This window comes from Mus pahari, chromosome 8 (assembly GCF_900095145.1).
Source record: "Mus pahari chromosome 8, PAHARI_EIJ_v1.1, whole genome shotgun sequence".
Classification (NCBI taxonomy): Eukaryota; Metazoa; Chordata; class Mammalia; order Rodentia; family Muridae; genus Mus; species Mus pahari.
The window spans coordinates 32005722-32021932 of record NC_034597.1 but is presented as its reverse complement, the minus strand read 5'-3'; the positions used below and the strand labels follow the sequence as shown (position 1 = coordinate 32021932).

General features: G+C 42.8%; 1 protein-coding gene and 1 non-coding gene across 2 annotated transcripts in view; one reads left to right on the top strand and one right to left on the bottom strand.

Moving 5' to 3' along the window:
• Nucleotides 1–8078: 8078 nt before the first annotated feature.
• Nucleotides 8079–16211, bottom strand: part of Dydc1 (DPY30 domain containing 1) — a 15408-nt gene continuing 7275 nt past the window's right edge. The window contains exons 4-6 of the mRNA XM_021202847.1: nt 12626–12685; nt 11579–11683; nt 8079–8102 (exon numbers count right to left, since the gene is read on the bottom strand). Coding sequence (XP_021058506.1) covers nt 8079–8102; nt 11579–11683; nt 12626–12685 — 189 coding nt within the window. The remainder of the gene's footprint in view (nt 8103–11578; nt 11684–12625; nt 12686–16211) is intronic.
• LOC115064659 lies at nt 16010–16113 on the top strand. Its single transcript, XR_003844475.1, has one exon. It is a non-coding gene; the product is annotated as a U6 spliceosomal RNA (small nuclear RNA).

The window sequence follows — 16211 nt, the reverse complement described above, 5'->3', positions numbered from 1 at the left end:
GTGTGTGTGTGTACACGTGTTGGTATGGTTGTGTATGGTTGTGTATAAATGTGAACGGAGAGCAGAGGACAGCCTGGGCTTTGTTTTATGTGAGATGGCTTCTCTTAGTAGCCTGACTGAGGCTTGTTCATTCAGCTAACCTGACTGATCACCGAGACCCAAGGATCCTCCAGCCTCAGCCTCCTCTGCCGGAATTGAAAAAAAAAAAAAATAATGAGTTTTCTCCTTCACCACCGGAGTTCAGGAGATCAAACTCAGTCCATCAGACTTGACAGCCAGCACCTTTACTGGTTGAGACAATCTGCTGTCATCTTTTTGTTTCCACCCAAGTATCTTATGGACCTTAGGCCCTAGACTCCTATGTAACCAAAGACGACCTTGAACTCCTGGTTGTCTTGTCTCCTAAGTGTTAGGGTGCTAGCCGTGGCTTCTGATTAATGATCACTCATAACATCAGAAAGGGTAAAGTGTCAGCAGTCCTTGGACTGGATTCAGATCCAGGTCCCCCACCTGCTTTCCTACCAGAGGTAGGCCCTTCTATGCCTTGCTCAGTGCTCTGCTCTGCTTGCCGAGTCTCCAGCTGGCCATGTCTAACTCCTTTCCTTTTCTTTCCAGTCCATGCTATCTGAACCTGCACTTCTGCCTCTATAAAATACAAGTTCTATCGAAGCAGAACAGAATCCAGACAATGTAGTCCTGCATCATGTCTGGACCATAGTACCTGTTTTCTTCCTTTTAAAGGAATGAACCATATGCCAGAGGTAATTGAATTTCAAAATAGGATTGACACAAAAAAATACTTAGTTGGACAGAGTGGTCACATGGGAGTTATTTTGGAGTGTGTGAACATGTCTTGTGACTCATAAAATCCATCCACCAACCATGGTCAGTCTCACAGCCTGGAAAGTCAGTCTGTGTGCCTCCAGATGTGAATACTCCCACATTAACTTGCACTTTGGGATTCAAGAAATATTTCCTTTCTCCCTGAAGAAAGGAAGTCAAAGCATGGAACATTGCAGCAAGGCTGGGGGTAGAGTTGACATACTTGGGCTGCAGCACACAGGCTCAGCTTCAGAACCTCAAGTGCCGTTTGCCACCATTCAAGTCAGGAACCAGAATCCTTTTATTCCATACAACTGCTAACAGTGCACTTGAGCATACTTTATTATTATTATTAGATATTTTTTATTTACATTTCAAATGTTATCCACTTTCCTAGTTTCCCCTCCGAAATCCCCTATCCCCTCCCCCTCCCCCTCCCCCCTGCTCCCCAATCCACCCACTCCCATTCCTGGTCCTGGCATTCCCCTATACTGCAGCATAGAGCCTTCACAGGACCAAGGGTCTCTCCTCCCACTGATGACTGACTATGCCATCCTCTGCTACATATATAGCTAGAGCCACACATTCCACCATGTGTTTTCTTTGATTAGCGGTATAATTCCAAGGAGCTCTGAGGGTACTGGTTAGTTCATATTGATGTTCCGTCTATGGGGCTCCAGTCCCCTTCAGCTCCCTGGGTATTTCTCTGACTCCTTCATTGGGAACCTTGTGCTCTGTCCAATGGATGACCGTGAGCATCCACTTCTGTATTTGCCAGGCACTGGCAGAGCTTCACAGGAGACAGCTATATCAGGCTCCTGTCAGCAGGCTCTTGTTGGCATCTGCCTAGTGTCTGGGTTTGGTGGTTGTTTATGGAGTGGATCCCTGGGTGGGGGCAGTCTCTGGATGGTGGTTCCTTCAGGCTCTGCTCCCAACTTTGTAACTCCTTCCATGGGTACTTTGTTCCCCATTCTAAGAAGGAATGAAGTATCCACACTTTAGTCTTCCTTCTTGAGTTTCATGTGTTTTGTAAATTGTATCTTGGGTATTCTAAGTTTCCGGGCTAATATCCACTTATCAGTGAGTGTATATCATGTGTGTTCTTTTGTGATTGGGTTACCTTACTCAGGATGATATCCTCCAGATCCATCCATTTGCCTAAGAATTTCATAAATTCTTTGTTTTTAATAGCTGAGTAGTACTCCATTGTGTAAATGTACCACAATTTCTGTATCCATTCCTCTGTTGAGGAACATCTGGGTTCTTTCCAGCTTCTGTCTATTATAAATAAGGCTGCTATGAACATACTGGAACGTGTGTCCTTATTACAAGTTGGAACATCTTCTGGGTATATGCCCAGGCTAGGTCTTGCTGGATCTTCCGGTAGTACTATGTCCAATTTTCTCAGGAACCGCCAGACTGATTTCCAGAGTGTTTGTACCAGCTTGCAATCCTTTGACCATACTTTTAAATTTTAAGTTTGATTACTGGTCAGCTTGGAATAGAAAAAACTTAACAAGGCAAACCTTTGACCATGTGACCTATCCTAGAAGATTTGAAAATAGTTGATTAGTTTATGAAATAAATGGTTAGAGACATGAGTGAAATCTTTAAATAAAATAAAACGCAAGGCTTTTTCCAAATGGTAAGCACACTCAGGCAGGTGGAGTCGGCCTACCACCTGAGTGGTTTCCCAACATATAATCAACAAGGAAAATCAATAAGACAGAGACAAACAAATCAATACAGTGTGCAAGCAAATACTGAGCACAGGGTTCCCAGAGGAGCAAATCAATCAGTGGCAAACGCAAAACAGGCGTCATCTTATGAGCAATAGAAGAAAATGCAAATGAAACCACAAAGAAACTTCTAAGAGTCTTTCTAGGGTGAGAGATGATAGAAGTAAAGCATTCCCAAGTACCAGAAAGGACACCCACCATGGGGACTCCCACGCCCCGCTGAGAGGGCAGTGGTGATTCCCAGGACTGCTTTGGAAAGCAATGTAACTAACTCTCTCCAGGACCTTGAGAACGGACATAACTAACCTACGCCCAAGGTTTTCACAAGTTTCCCTTGTGTATTCTAGAGCATCACGTCTAAAGCTGGAAATTTAGTAGCAATACTAATTCTCAAGCAGGGCGCAGTGGTAGACATAGGAGAATTGGGAGACCCTTCCTAAATGAACAAATAAAATAAAGGAAAAGCAGAAAAGAGTGTAAGTTTTTCAGCCCCAACTCAGACTTACTGAGCAGGAGTTGGAACATTGCAATTTTTTTTAAAGATTTATTTATTATTATTATATGTAAGTACATTGTAGCTGTCTTCAGACACACCAGAAGAGGGCATCAGATCTCATTATAGATGGCTGTGAGCCACCATGTGGTTGCTGGGATTTGAACTCAGGATCTTTAGAAGAACAGTCAGTTCTTCTTAACCGCTGAGCCATGTCTCCAGCCCCCTAAGATTTATTTTTATTTTTATTTATTTATTTTGGTTTTTTCAAGGCAGGGTTTCTCTGTATAGCCCTGGCTGTCCTGGAACTCAGTCTGTAGACCAGGCTGGCCTTGAACTCAGAAATTCACCTGCCTCTGCCTCCCAAGTGCTGGGACTAAAGGCGTGCGCCACCACGCCCGGCACATTGCAATTTTTTAATCTGAAGGTCAGCAGTAGGGAGCAGGTGCTGACCTAGGAGGAAGGGCTACGTGGGGTTTCTATGGTTGACTGTAATGACTGTAAGTCTGTAATGACTGCTTAGTGTTGATGAAATGAGCCTGTCTTGGAGACATAAAGCCTAGGCATTCTAAGACTCTGAGATGCTGCTTTGGGGTGGAGATGTTGCAGGATTCAAATGAAAGCCCTTCCTTGCCTACAGCTAAAGAAGCCTGAAATATTCAAGACAGTCGACATTCCCCACTTGTTATCTCCAGAAAAAGAGAGCCTGGGTAATGGGAGCACTGTCTGAAGACAGGTCTTTGGACCATGTTATGCCTCAGGCAAGAGTATTTTACAGGCTAAAAGAGCATCAAATTCAAGAGTCTTTTGATCTTGTGAGTATTCAGAATATACAGGCGCCATCCACACTGACTAATGTAAAGGCTGTGTTTACCACCAAATGTGACTGCATTCATTCAACCAATGGAACCAATGTGCAAGAGCTTTCTTCAAAGCATCCTGTTTACAACAAATGGTTGTTCAGGCCATTGGACATGATCAAATCTAAATGAAAGCTGCCAGAATTTTTTGAATAGTATTAATGTTCTGCTGTCTGAAATGCTGCAGAAGCACCAGGAGAAGTCACACCAGTGGCATTTGGGAAAATAATTTGAAAACATACTCAAAAGGTCGGGTTGTCCTCAAGGCAAGAGATTTTTTTTTTTTTTTTTTTAGTGCCTTAGCAAGCAATGTGGCAGGAGTTTGAAGTAAGAAGCATCAGTCCCACCTTTGTCTGGCAAAGTTTCTAATCTTAAAAGTTTCTGAGGGCAAGGGAGGCTTGTGTTGTGAAGAAACAGGCTCAATTAACATGTTGCCTGTGCTGTGTGACAGAGAATGTGTGACTTAGGCTGGGTGAGAGTTAGTCAGAAAACATTCAGAATGGGGCATTGATAAAGATCTTCACAAGCCCCTGGGGATGGAGGCTGAAGAGCTTTCCAGTGACTACCTAGGGAACTGGGTGAAGACAAAGCGGGTGCACAAAGCGGGAGCAGAGGCACCAAGAAATCTCACAACAAGGGAACTGGCAGAGAGGGGTATGCGCACTCATCAAAGGGCACAAAAGTTAGGAGAGGTGAACAGCACAGGTTTACAAGATCAGACAGGCAGATGCAGGATGCTCTTGATTACCACGAAGAAACATCAAAAGAAGAAACAAATGGTGTAGCCAATGCTTGGCATCTTCCCAACAGATACTGTACCTGCTAAGCCAGCAGGCACCGACGCCCTTGTGCCTTCTGCCACCTGTTCTTGAGTCTCCTCAGGAAAGAGATTAAATTCATGATTATGCCATCATAGCTACTGCAAGCAAGTTTGGTGAGATGGGTTAAACATCCTCAAGACCACATGTACCTTCAGCTCTGTGGTTTAAGAACCACTCTGTTCACTTTCCATATAACATGCAACATACCACCCAAGTATTAAACACTTTATTGAAACAGTGGCTTAAAATGATTTTGTCTAACTATAGACTTAAAGTAAGTCCCCCCAGCATGTTTAAGTTGGGCTAGACTGAATTATGTATGACAGGGTGGGCATACTAAATGTGAATTTGTTAAGCTGTAAAGCAAGGAGCAGCTCAGTTTGAATTGTATCTTTGCGACATCTAGTGGTCATAAGAAGTATTACAGCAACACAACCAGAAACAAATACAATTTAATGATCTGGGTTCCTGGATTTTTTCAAAAGTTTCTGCTTTCCCTTTTTAGTCACTGCTCCCAGGCATCTGTATATTTGTCTTTTCAATGTGTAGGGCACTTTGGGAGAGTGTGCCATCTCTGCATGAGTTATGTGGTTTAGCTGCTAGCCTCCTGGCAAATGTAACCACTATGTCAGTTCCAATGTTCCTGGACAGGTGCCTCCTATCCCACTCGCCAGGTCAGAGAGAGCGACAGGAAAAAGCTCTGAGCTCTTGATTTGTGTGCCGCGCCCCAAACGTGGGTCCTCTGCAAGAGCAGTCTGAATCCTTAGCTGTTGCTGAGCCATCTCTCCAGCTCCAACATGTTAAAAATAATATCGGGGCTAGACAAATGGTTCAGTGGGCAAACTGCTCGCAGCAGAAACATGAGAGCATGTGCTTAGATACATCAACACCCACCTAAAAGTCAAATGTGAATGTACGAGCCTGTAACCCCACTGGATCTTGAGGGCTGAATGACCAGTCAGTCTAGCCAAGAGGTGAACCCCAGGTTTATTGAAAAGAATCTGTTTCAAAAAATAAAACCTAGAGAAAAAGAAAGATCCCAAAGCCAACCTCTAAACTCTACAAGTACACACATCCATACCACCACCACCATCATAGTAATATAAACTGAAGAATATAATACCAGTTAAATACCATAAATCCATAGAGATGAAAATCAATGAAAAGAAAACCAAGGTAATGGAGAAGGCTTTGTGGATAAACGTGCTTGTCATAGGAGCCTGATAAAACAGCTTGATGTGCTGTTGTGTCTCACAGCACTCCCGTTACTGGGCGGTGGGAGGTGGAGACAGGAGAATTACCCAGAAGCTCATAAGCCAGCTAGCTTGGAATATGCAGCAAGAAAACAAACAAACAAACAAAAACCAAAAAAACAGAAAGAGACCCTGCCTAACAATGTGGAAGAAAGAATCGTCCCAATATTGTTCTGACCTCCACGTGTGCACCATGGTAACATGCATCTGCCCTTCACACACACACACACACACACACACACACACACACACACAGAAATTAATGAAATTGGATTTAAAAAAATATCCAGGAAAATGTCTCTACTTACTTAGGAAAAGGATATTATATACAAAAGCATATTTAAAAGCAAAAGGTTTCTTTCTAGCATTTGTGGTTTTATACCCATGCCATTTCTTTTTTTATTTTTACTTACTTATTTACTTACTCACCTTTATTTTATGTGCATTGATTTTTTTGCCTGCATGTATGTCTGTGTGAGAATGTCAGATCTCAAGAATTACAGACAGCTGTGAGCTGGCACGTGGGTGCTGGGGTTCGAATGCTGGTCATCTGGGAAGAGCAGTCAGTGCCCTTAGCCGCTGAGCCATCTCTCCAAGTCCTATACCCATGTCTCTAAGAACTGAAACCTCATAATCTTGAACTTAGAGGAATTCTGTAAAGGGATTTCTCCCAAGAGCCCTAGAGACATTAATGAAACTTTATAGGAACCAAAAATCTGTCTGACTGAAGTGCCCTGGTGCCTGTGCCTGCTGGCTGATCAAGGAAAAAAAAAAAATCTCCAGGTTCTCCAAGACTGTTTCCTGCTCCACGGTCTGTGTAAACACTCATTGCAAGAACCCTACTTTCACAAACTCTGAAAAGACAGACAGAACCTGGCTACCCAACAGCACAGAGTAAAGAAAAGGAACCCCCACATTTGTTCTCCAGTGCGGATGGCTGAGCCAGCCTCAAGACCATACACTTCCAGAGCGATGGGGAAATACTCCCTCCAATCCTGCCTCCGTCATAGGAGTTTGATGAAATGTTCTAAGAGGCTCCACCTGCCAGCAATCTGGAAAATGCTTTTCAGTTCAATCTCAAAAGGAGAGGCCATATCTGAGGGTTGTAGAAACTCTTGAGACCTCTATCCTTTGTACAGTAGTAGTTTCTAGATCTTTCCTTCCAGGCAATCTTGTTCTTTGTAGAGATGCACATTCTTTTGGCTCATCTGCACTTTATTTTAAGGATACAGTTGAAGCCTGTTTATAAAGTTAGTGAGTTGGGGGAAGGGGAGTAGGGTCCAAGTTTGAAAGGAGAAAAATACATTATTAGGGCCCTTGTGATTTGAAGTTTGAAACAGGTAGAAAATATTTCTTTTCAGTTGGTTGGTCCTACAGATCTTGATCAATGTTTAAGGTAACCTGAAAGCAAAATACAAGGTAAATAAACTTTACTTGCAATGAAAAGACACAAGACAAAGAAAACCAAGCTTAAACAATGTCAGTGTGAACTATAAAGGTGGCCGTTTGAGTTTCAGGTGATTTCAAAGGGTACCAAAGTAGTATATAATTATAAATGATGTTCTCGAACAATGTCTTCTCCACACCTTTCTTGCCCTCCTTGAGAGGCACTCCCTTTCCAGAGCCACCCCTTATTAGGAACAGAAGCCTTGTCTTGTTATTATGAGCCTTGGCCTTTGAAGGTCTGGAGTTCCTAATGGTTTCTTCCTAGATAGACCCCAGGCCGTCTCACAGGCACTCCTCAGTGCTGTGCTTCCTCTCCTGTCTCAGTTAAGACACATACCCGTGCCTACTGACTATGAATCTTCTGTACGGTCCTCCTGTCCCTACCAGAGATATACCGTACATGAAGTGCATTTTGGTCATGTGTACATTTCATTATCACCTGAAACTCAACATCTCCATGGCTAAAGCTTCCCTGTGCAAAAAGCCCTACTTCCTTTTTCTTATGTCCACCAATTCATCCAGTGATAACACTCACAGCTCAGCTGCTCGGGGACAAAGGCTGGGTTTCCTTCTCGGCTCCCTCTCCCTCATCTCTTGAGCCAAACTTAAGTCTATTCTGGTTATAAGTATGCTGCCGCCAAGCTTCAGGGAGGCGCTGAGACACCATTCTGGGGGTAGGAAAACGCAGTCTGAGATGTGGGAAGCCTAACCTGGTAATCCCTGTCCTCCACCCCAGACATCTAGTCACCACAGAATGCCACACAGAGGATCGGGAAATGAAGGATCAGGGGTCCACTGGCCTGCAATGAGGCTGGACCAGTGCGGGCCCACGGGCTGAAGATTGCATCTAGCCCAGGGCCCAGTTTGGCAGCTCCAGCTTAGCTCAGTAGCAATTGTCCTTAGCTTGGAGGCCATTGTGTGGAAGCACAGAGAGGCAGCTCTGTAGGTGAAGGCCTTCTCCATGCTCCCCCTAGTGGTGGTAGATGAAAGAGACAGTCCTTGGGTCAAAACTTTCTTGGTTGTTCATCATGGAAAATGGATGTGTACCGATTTCTCAAGGTGGGCCAGAAATTAAATACCATTTGCAGGGAGGAATGTCTGGGAAGGGGAGCTTATTGGCTACACCCTCAGAGCCTCTAGGTACCTCATTAGCATGGAGAACTCTGCTCTGGGCCAACATGACCACAGATCACGTTTTCTTATGTGGGAAGTGTGGCAAGTGTTCCAGGCAGGGAGCCACCTACCATCTCAGATGTGTGCCCGAGTTTTCTGGGACTCAGACCTTACCGAGTTTCCTGGCAAGATCCATTGCCCCACACCAACATGCACAACCCCCAACGTGATCCGGCTTTCCCACCCCCTGCCTTTAAGCCCCACCCCTCTCCCAGCTCTGTGAAGCTGAGCTGCGACACTGGGCTGTTTGGCAGCTTCTTGCTGTCTCTAGTTCCAAGTCTCCTTGCCTGCTCTCTTATAACCCATTCCCAATGGCCCATGGGTCCAAAGGGAAGGAACTGTTAATTGGTTCTAGCTCCCTGCTGTCTATCACTAAGTCGTTCTAGCCCTACTTTCCGAATAGCCCTTGAGAACAGCTTTTCCTTCTACTTCCAATAGGCACTATTAAATAGTGCCACGCCCAGTGAGTCCCACCCCAACCTGCAGGCCTTCTTACCCTCCCTTAGCTCATTTAGCTCTTTCTTCCCGGTCCTCCTCCCACACTATCGCCACCACAGGCTCTTTCCAAAGTGCAGCTCTGACTAGGTCTCCTTGCACTGCTTGCAGGTAAACATCGGAGGGAGGCCCTGAGTGGATCTGGCTCCTGCTGCCTCCTGATCATTGCTCTTTATTCTCTCCTACCCGGGTCTTTAACCCTCTTGTGTTTTCCACCTGGAATTCTTCCCTGGAACTCCCTTTCCCCACCCCTGAGTAACAGTCCCTAACTTCTTTCCAGAATTATCCTCCCTCAGCTTGCTACCCTCATCATGCCCCACCCTCTCAGGACCCACAGGATGAAGTAGCAAGATGTGCCTGTTCTAGCTTGTTTGTTTTCTGTTGCTGTGACCAACACCACAGGCAAAACAATGTGGCGGGGAGGAGGGGGAAGCATTTGGCTTATACTTCCAGGTCACAACTCATCACTGAGTGAAACTGGGGCCAGAACTGAAGCAAAAAACATGGATGACTAGACCAGGCCAGACTGAAAAGACGACGTCACCTCCATTTCAGGACCAGGCCTGGCTTCAAAAGGAAAGACATCCATCTGTCTCAGGAACTAGGTCATAAGTCACCAGCTCCATAAAATCCCCCATCCAAAGACAGCCTGGAGATTACCACAAGAACAGGGAAATATCTTGGGATTGACCATCTATGTATGCCTTGTATGGTTTAGGCATCTCATCCTGTGGCTAAATGTTCATAACATAGAAATGCAGACCACAGACCACCTGGCACAAGCCAATCAGAAACCAATCCATTTAGCATCCTCATCACCCACCAATGAAACTTTAGATTACCTAACCAACTCTCTAAGGTCTCACCAAATATAGAAGAACATAGCAGCCAATCAAAATTCTACTAATGTCACCACTTTGGCCCTACCAATCACATTAGAAATTACCCAATCCTTCTGGAAAATTCCTCTAGCCCTACATGAAAAAGGGCTGGGAGCTCCTCTGGACTGGCCATTTTGATGAATGGTTGACCTCCACCCATACTGGTTATTTCTGCAGAATAAACACTCTTTGTCTTTGCATACTATTTGAATCTGGGGTCTTCCTTCAGCAATTCTCAGACTCTAACAAGACCACTACTTGCCGACTGATTCCCTCACTTTCCTTATTTCTTATTCAGCCCAAGCCCACAGTAGCTCTCCTACATCAATTAGCATTCAAGAAAATACCCCCACAGGCTAATCTGGTGGAAGAAATTCAAATTCACCAGGCAGTGGTGGTACATGCCTTTAATCCCAGCACTTGGGAGACAGAGGCAGGCGGATTTCTGAGTTCGAGGCCAGCCTGGTCTATAGAATGAGTTCAGGACATCCAGGGCTACACAGAGAAACCCTGTCTCAAAAAACAAAAACAAAAACAAAAACAAAAGAAAAGAAAAGGAAAAAAAAGAAATTCAAATTCAATTCCAGGTATGACAAATTGACAACTAAGTATCTTGTTCCTGGCGAGACACTCCCCCGATGATCTGACTCAGTTATTCATGACCTTTCCTTCGGCCATAAACCACACTGGTATGGATAGTAGATTTCCTGATCATTCTCATTATAAGCACTTAGTGCTGTTCAGATCGTGTTCCTCCTCTATGCAGAAAACTTGAGCAGGTGAAAAGCCGCCTTACTCCCCACTATGTCTGGCACAATGGATATCACAATATGCTTGATAAGTGCACATGTGCACTTATATACTATAAAAACACTTGTTCTCACTAAACTTTGTATGTGTTTACAGAGTTTGTTCCAGAGAGCCAAAACGGTTCTTTCCGTATTGAATTTAAGGATTGCATATTTCACAAAATTATTTTACAGATGCAAATTTCTTTTTCTTTTTTTGTTTTTGTGACCTTGGTAGTTTTTATCATTATTATTATTATATTATTATTATTTATATTCTATCCCCCTCCCACTCCTTTACACATGTATTTCTAAGAAGTTTTCAAATTCCAACTGTAAAATATATAGATACAGATTATTATCTACGGATAGAAACAGATATAGAGCTATACATGTAAATAGACAGAGTTACGCCAGTGGGGCCTCCTTCACAGGCAGAACACCAGTTAAGAATTTGGTTAGTGGGGCTGGGGCAGTGGCTCAACAGTTAAGAGCACTGGCTGTTGGAGAGGACTTGGATTTGAATCCCAGTACCTTTAACAGCTCAGAACCTTCTCCTAGGGGATCTGGCACCCTCTTCTGGCCTCCACTGGCACTGCAGATGTATGGTACACAGACATATAGACAGACATACTGGCAAAATATCCATACTCATAAAATAATGGTTTAAAAGAAGAATTTGGATATTAGCACCTGCACTTTTGGTCTTTTTTACATAAAGGAAACTATTATTTGCAAACCAACCCCATACACACCAGACATTATCAACACAAAAAAAACAATCTGTCCTGGGATCTTGATACTTACATCAGATAACATGGGCTCATCGAGCTCCTCCACTCGGCTCAAGTTAGGCGCCCCGTACCGATCGCTGATCTCCGCTAGGGTTTTGCCCGAGTCCGTCACCAATTCCTACAGTCACAAAGTTCAGTGTCTACTTTCACATGGCTTCAAAATGAGCATGCCCCTTTTCTTTCAGTTTTGAAATAAACTTTCTGAATTAAGCACCTAAGACTCATCACGTTTAGTTGATAGAACTCATGTCCACTGCTACCTGCTAATGGTATGAGAATTCTAGTATGAAGCTCTAAAAAATATTTTTAAATCCATCTGGAATTTGAATACACATAATTTGTAAGCAATTCTATGGACTACATAATGGGATATTGTAGCTTTAAAATATTCCAGTACATACAGAATGTCCAAATTGTGTTCACTTTGAAATTTGTTTCAAGACACTGCACACCACCTGTGCCTTATCACCAAAATCTCCATCTGGACTGCCACTTTCATAGGTTTTTTTGGTTTTGCTTTTGTTCTGTTAAGGCAGAGTCTCACTGTATAGCTTTCGGCATGCCTGGAAGGAATCACAACTCACCAGCCTCAGGCACTGTGATCACATACGTATGCCACCATGCCCATTCTGGTATTGACAGTGCCCTTATTAAAACTTTAGCCACTTGTGATGGCTTGTATATGCTCGACCTGGGGAGAGGCACTATTAGAAGATGAAGCCTTGTTGTTGTAGGTGTGTCACTGTGGGTGTGGGCTTTTAGACCGTCATCCTAGCTACCTGGAAGCTAGCAGCCTTCAGATGAAGATGTAGAACTCTCAGCTCCTCCGGCACCATGCCTGGCTGGATGCTGCCACACACCCACCTTGATGATAATGGACTGAACTTTGGAACCTGTAAGTCAGCCCCAATTAAATGTTGTCCTTATAAGAGTTGCCTTGGTCATGGTGTCTGTTCACAGCAGTAAAACCCTAACTAAGACACCGCTGATACAAAAAGTAAGGTTCTGTTCTAAGATATGTGTTCAGGTCCCACGACACACAGTAGGTCTTCCCTCTCACCTCTGACTGCATGGGCTCCTGCTCCTCACTCCTAACCGTGCTCTCCATGTTCACCATGTTCTGTATAAAGTCAAAAAAAAAAACATTGAATACTGCTCATTTCCTTTCCATGTTTGGTTTTTAAGTCTGATTTTTATAAAGTGCTATGATCTGTTTAACAGCAAAAGCAATGCTACTTTCTGAGAATCATTAGAATACAGTACACACAAAACAATGAATCACAGTTTACTTTATTACTACACACTAATAGGCGATAACAATTTATAATTAAATGCAATTCTTTTTTAAAATAATGAGTGGGCCAGAGGTAAAAGGTAAATCTCAATTGCTGAGGATACCATGCCCTTCAGACACACAGTCCTGGGCTGAAAGAGACCTGAGTACCTTTATCCTGGGGATCAGTTTATATGATCCCAGAAGGTACCATTCAAGCAAGCTTCCAAAAGAAAAAAGCAACAGCTATGATGCCTTTGAACTACAATGACCAGTGTTTCAGCATAACCCGAATGGTCCAGTAGAGGCACATAGACCTTAGTAGTAAACAAGAGCTCTCTAACTGGACATAGGATCTAATAAACAGGAAGGACATCCTGCTTGGTGCTGGGAACCTAGCTAACTACTCAGACTGAGTAAATTCTTGGATCTTAAAGGAGAACCTGCAACAACCATTTTACTAAACCCACACAATTCCTAAGTATTATTCTAAATATTCGTCCTTGAATCCATATGTAAATGTTCGGGTGCATCTAAGGAAACTCATTAAACACCTCTGAGCAACAGACAGAGACTATCACAGAAAACCACATTAAACTAAATTGAAACCACATTAAAATTAAGTTAATATAAGATCTCATTAAGTTAAAATGCAGAATTGAGGAGTCCAGATCCAATGACTACATCGACAAAACAACTCATGCACCTATGGCTCATAGGACAGGGCCGAGAGAGCAAAAGGATGGTAAGAACCAGAGGAGAGGGGAGTTTGCTGAGGCTGTCTCCTAGTGGTCTCAAAAGCTACATCCATGAAGTCTCACAGCCATGACTGCATAAACACAAACTGGTCAAGGACAACAGTAGCCAAAGGGGATGAGGAAAGCCCTACACAAAGAACTACAGGCAACTAAAGAATAATGAGAGTAGGAGAGATAGCCTTCCCCAGAGAAAAGCTCACTAAATAGTTATCCAATGCCAAATGGCCAGCACTGAAAACCTACACAAAGGTTCCATTACACAGACGGAGCAGGTTCTATTTAGGAATATATATACAGATATGGGAATAGTGGGAAATTATTAATACCAATTAATTAATTATTAATGGGACATAATTAATGGGAAAAGGCAAGGAATTTGATAAAATAAGGAGAAGTGTATGGGAGGGTTTGATGGGAGGAAAGGAAATAGAGAATAGAAAATTGATGTAATTACATTATAATCTTAAAAATAGAAGGGAAGCCGGGCTTGGTGGCACACACCTTTAATCCCAGCACTTGGGAGGCAGAGGCAGGCGGATTTCTGAGTTCGCAGCCAGCCTGGTCTACAAAGTGAGTTCCAGGACAGCCAGAGCTATACAGAGAAACCCTGTCTCGAAAAACCAAAAAAAAGGGGGGGGGATGTATTTAAAAAGATACATTGTATGGAATTTTCTAAGACTTAATAAATATTATGACTTTTAAAGATGGGCTGAAACATTAAAATTGAAGCAAACATTCTAGCAACTATGAAAAGCAACGATATTAAAATAACATCTTAGAATAAGGTTTTTAAAGAGAACCTGAAGTTGGGTTTTATATAAAGGAAGAAAGGAATGCATATTTCCAAATGAATTAACCTTGCCCAAGCCACTGTGCCATGCCCAAGTGGTCTCCATAGGTCCTTAGCAACACTTAGACTCTGCAATGGAAGTGTTTGCCCAGCATGGGAAGCCACTTCTGAATGAGAAGGCTTTCTTCTAACCAAGCCAACTTACTATGGTATCCTTCTTTTCTTCTTTTCATCATTATAACCTTCAGCAAGGTCACATGACTCATGCTAGGATAAGGCGTTTTGGCAGTTCAAAGATTACTCAATGTGTGACTGTACATATGGCCACCCTAATTATAGAGACATATGTGGTACTATTTTGTACTGATGATTGCATTTTTTTTCTAGGAAGTTTGTATTTATTTACTTTTGACCATTTCTGAGATGGGGTTTCTCTATGTAGTCCTGGCTGTCCTGGAGCTTGCTATGTGAACCAGGCTGGCCTTGGACTCAGAGATTTCTCTGCCTCACCTTGTGCTAGGATCAAAAGTATGGGCCTCTACACCTGGCTTTTCTAGGACGTTATTACCTTGCATCCACACAGTAGGCCCACAGTTTATATGCTTACAAGAGCATCACCCTCAAGTATAAGGACGACTATTTGCCACTAACCTTTCCCCCAATTGTTTTAACTAAACCAGAAAATGAATCCATTTCTCTGCAATGGTGGGAACTTCAACATATGACTCTCTGGAACCCAATAAACTCCAAGTTCTTCATCCTTTGCCATAAACCAGAGCATCAGGAGAGAGGCTAAAATCAACCTCAGAGTACAGCAGGGGAGACATTTCTGTTAGCTCTTACTCTTGCTCCCAGGATCCGAAGAAAGCACCCCTAACTGGCCTCACTTTAACTCAGGAGTCCTCATACATTTGATAATGATAGTTTATGTGTCTCAAACAAGGGACACAAAAGGACTCTGAGCAGTGATTTAAGTGTTTCCAAGGTGGAGATGAGTATCATTAAGCCAATACGGAAAAACAATATACAAAAGACTAAACTTGTCTTGGCTCTGGTCACACAGGCTTGATACCTGGAGCCATTCATGTGACCCTCTGGTGTGTTAGTATATGAGTGAGCTTATGTACATACCTCAAAAATGTTCCTGTTGCCCAAGCTAACTGGATATTAAAACTATGCAGATATTCAACTCATCACCCTATGTATTTTTAAAGAAATATTCACCATGCCTTTAATCTCAGCACTCAAGAGGCAGAAGCATGATCTCTGAGATCTGAGTACCAGACCAGCCTGGTCTACAGAGTGAGTTCCAAGACAGCCAGGGCTACACAGAGAAACCCTGTCTCAAAAAATAAATAAATAAATAAATAAATAAATAAAACTAGAAACTATTTCAAATGATGGGTTTTTCTCATTAATGTATTAATAAACATATCAAATACATTTGATACAAGTTGCTTCTGATTTCAGTGTTAATTGAGGGTTCAATAAAGAGAGTTTCAGTTGCATAGGTAAGAAAGTAGCCATAGACAATCATTCAGAAGTCTGACCCATATGGCACACATTTTCAGGTTATCAGGAATTATTACCAATGAAAATAGGTATTTTTAAAAATTAACTTATGTGCTCGCTTCGGCAGCACATATACTAAAATTGGAATGATATAGAGATTAGCATGGCCCCTGAGCAAAGATGACACGCAAATTTGTGAAGCGTTCCATATTTTTAAGGATTTTTACCAATCCTAAATCTGATAGAGGACTAATATCCAATATATACAAAGAGCTCAAGAAGCTGGACTCCAGAAATTCAAATAACCCCATTA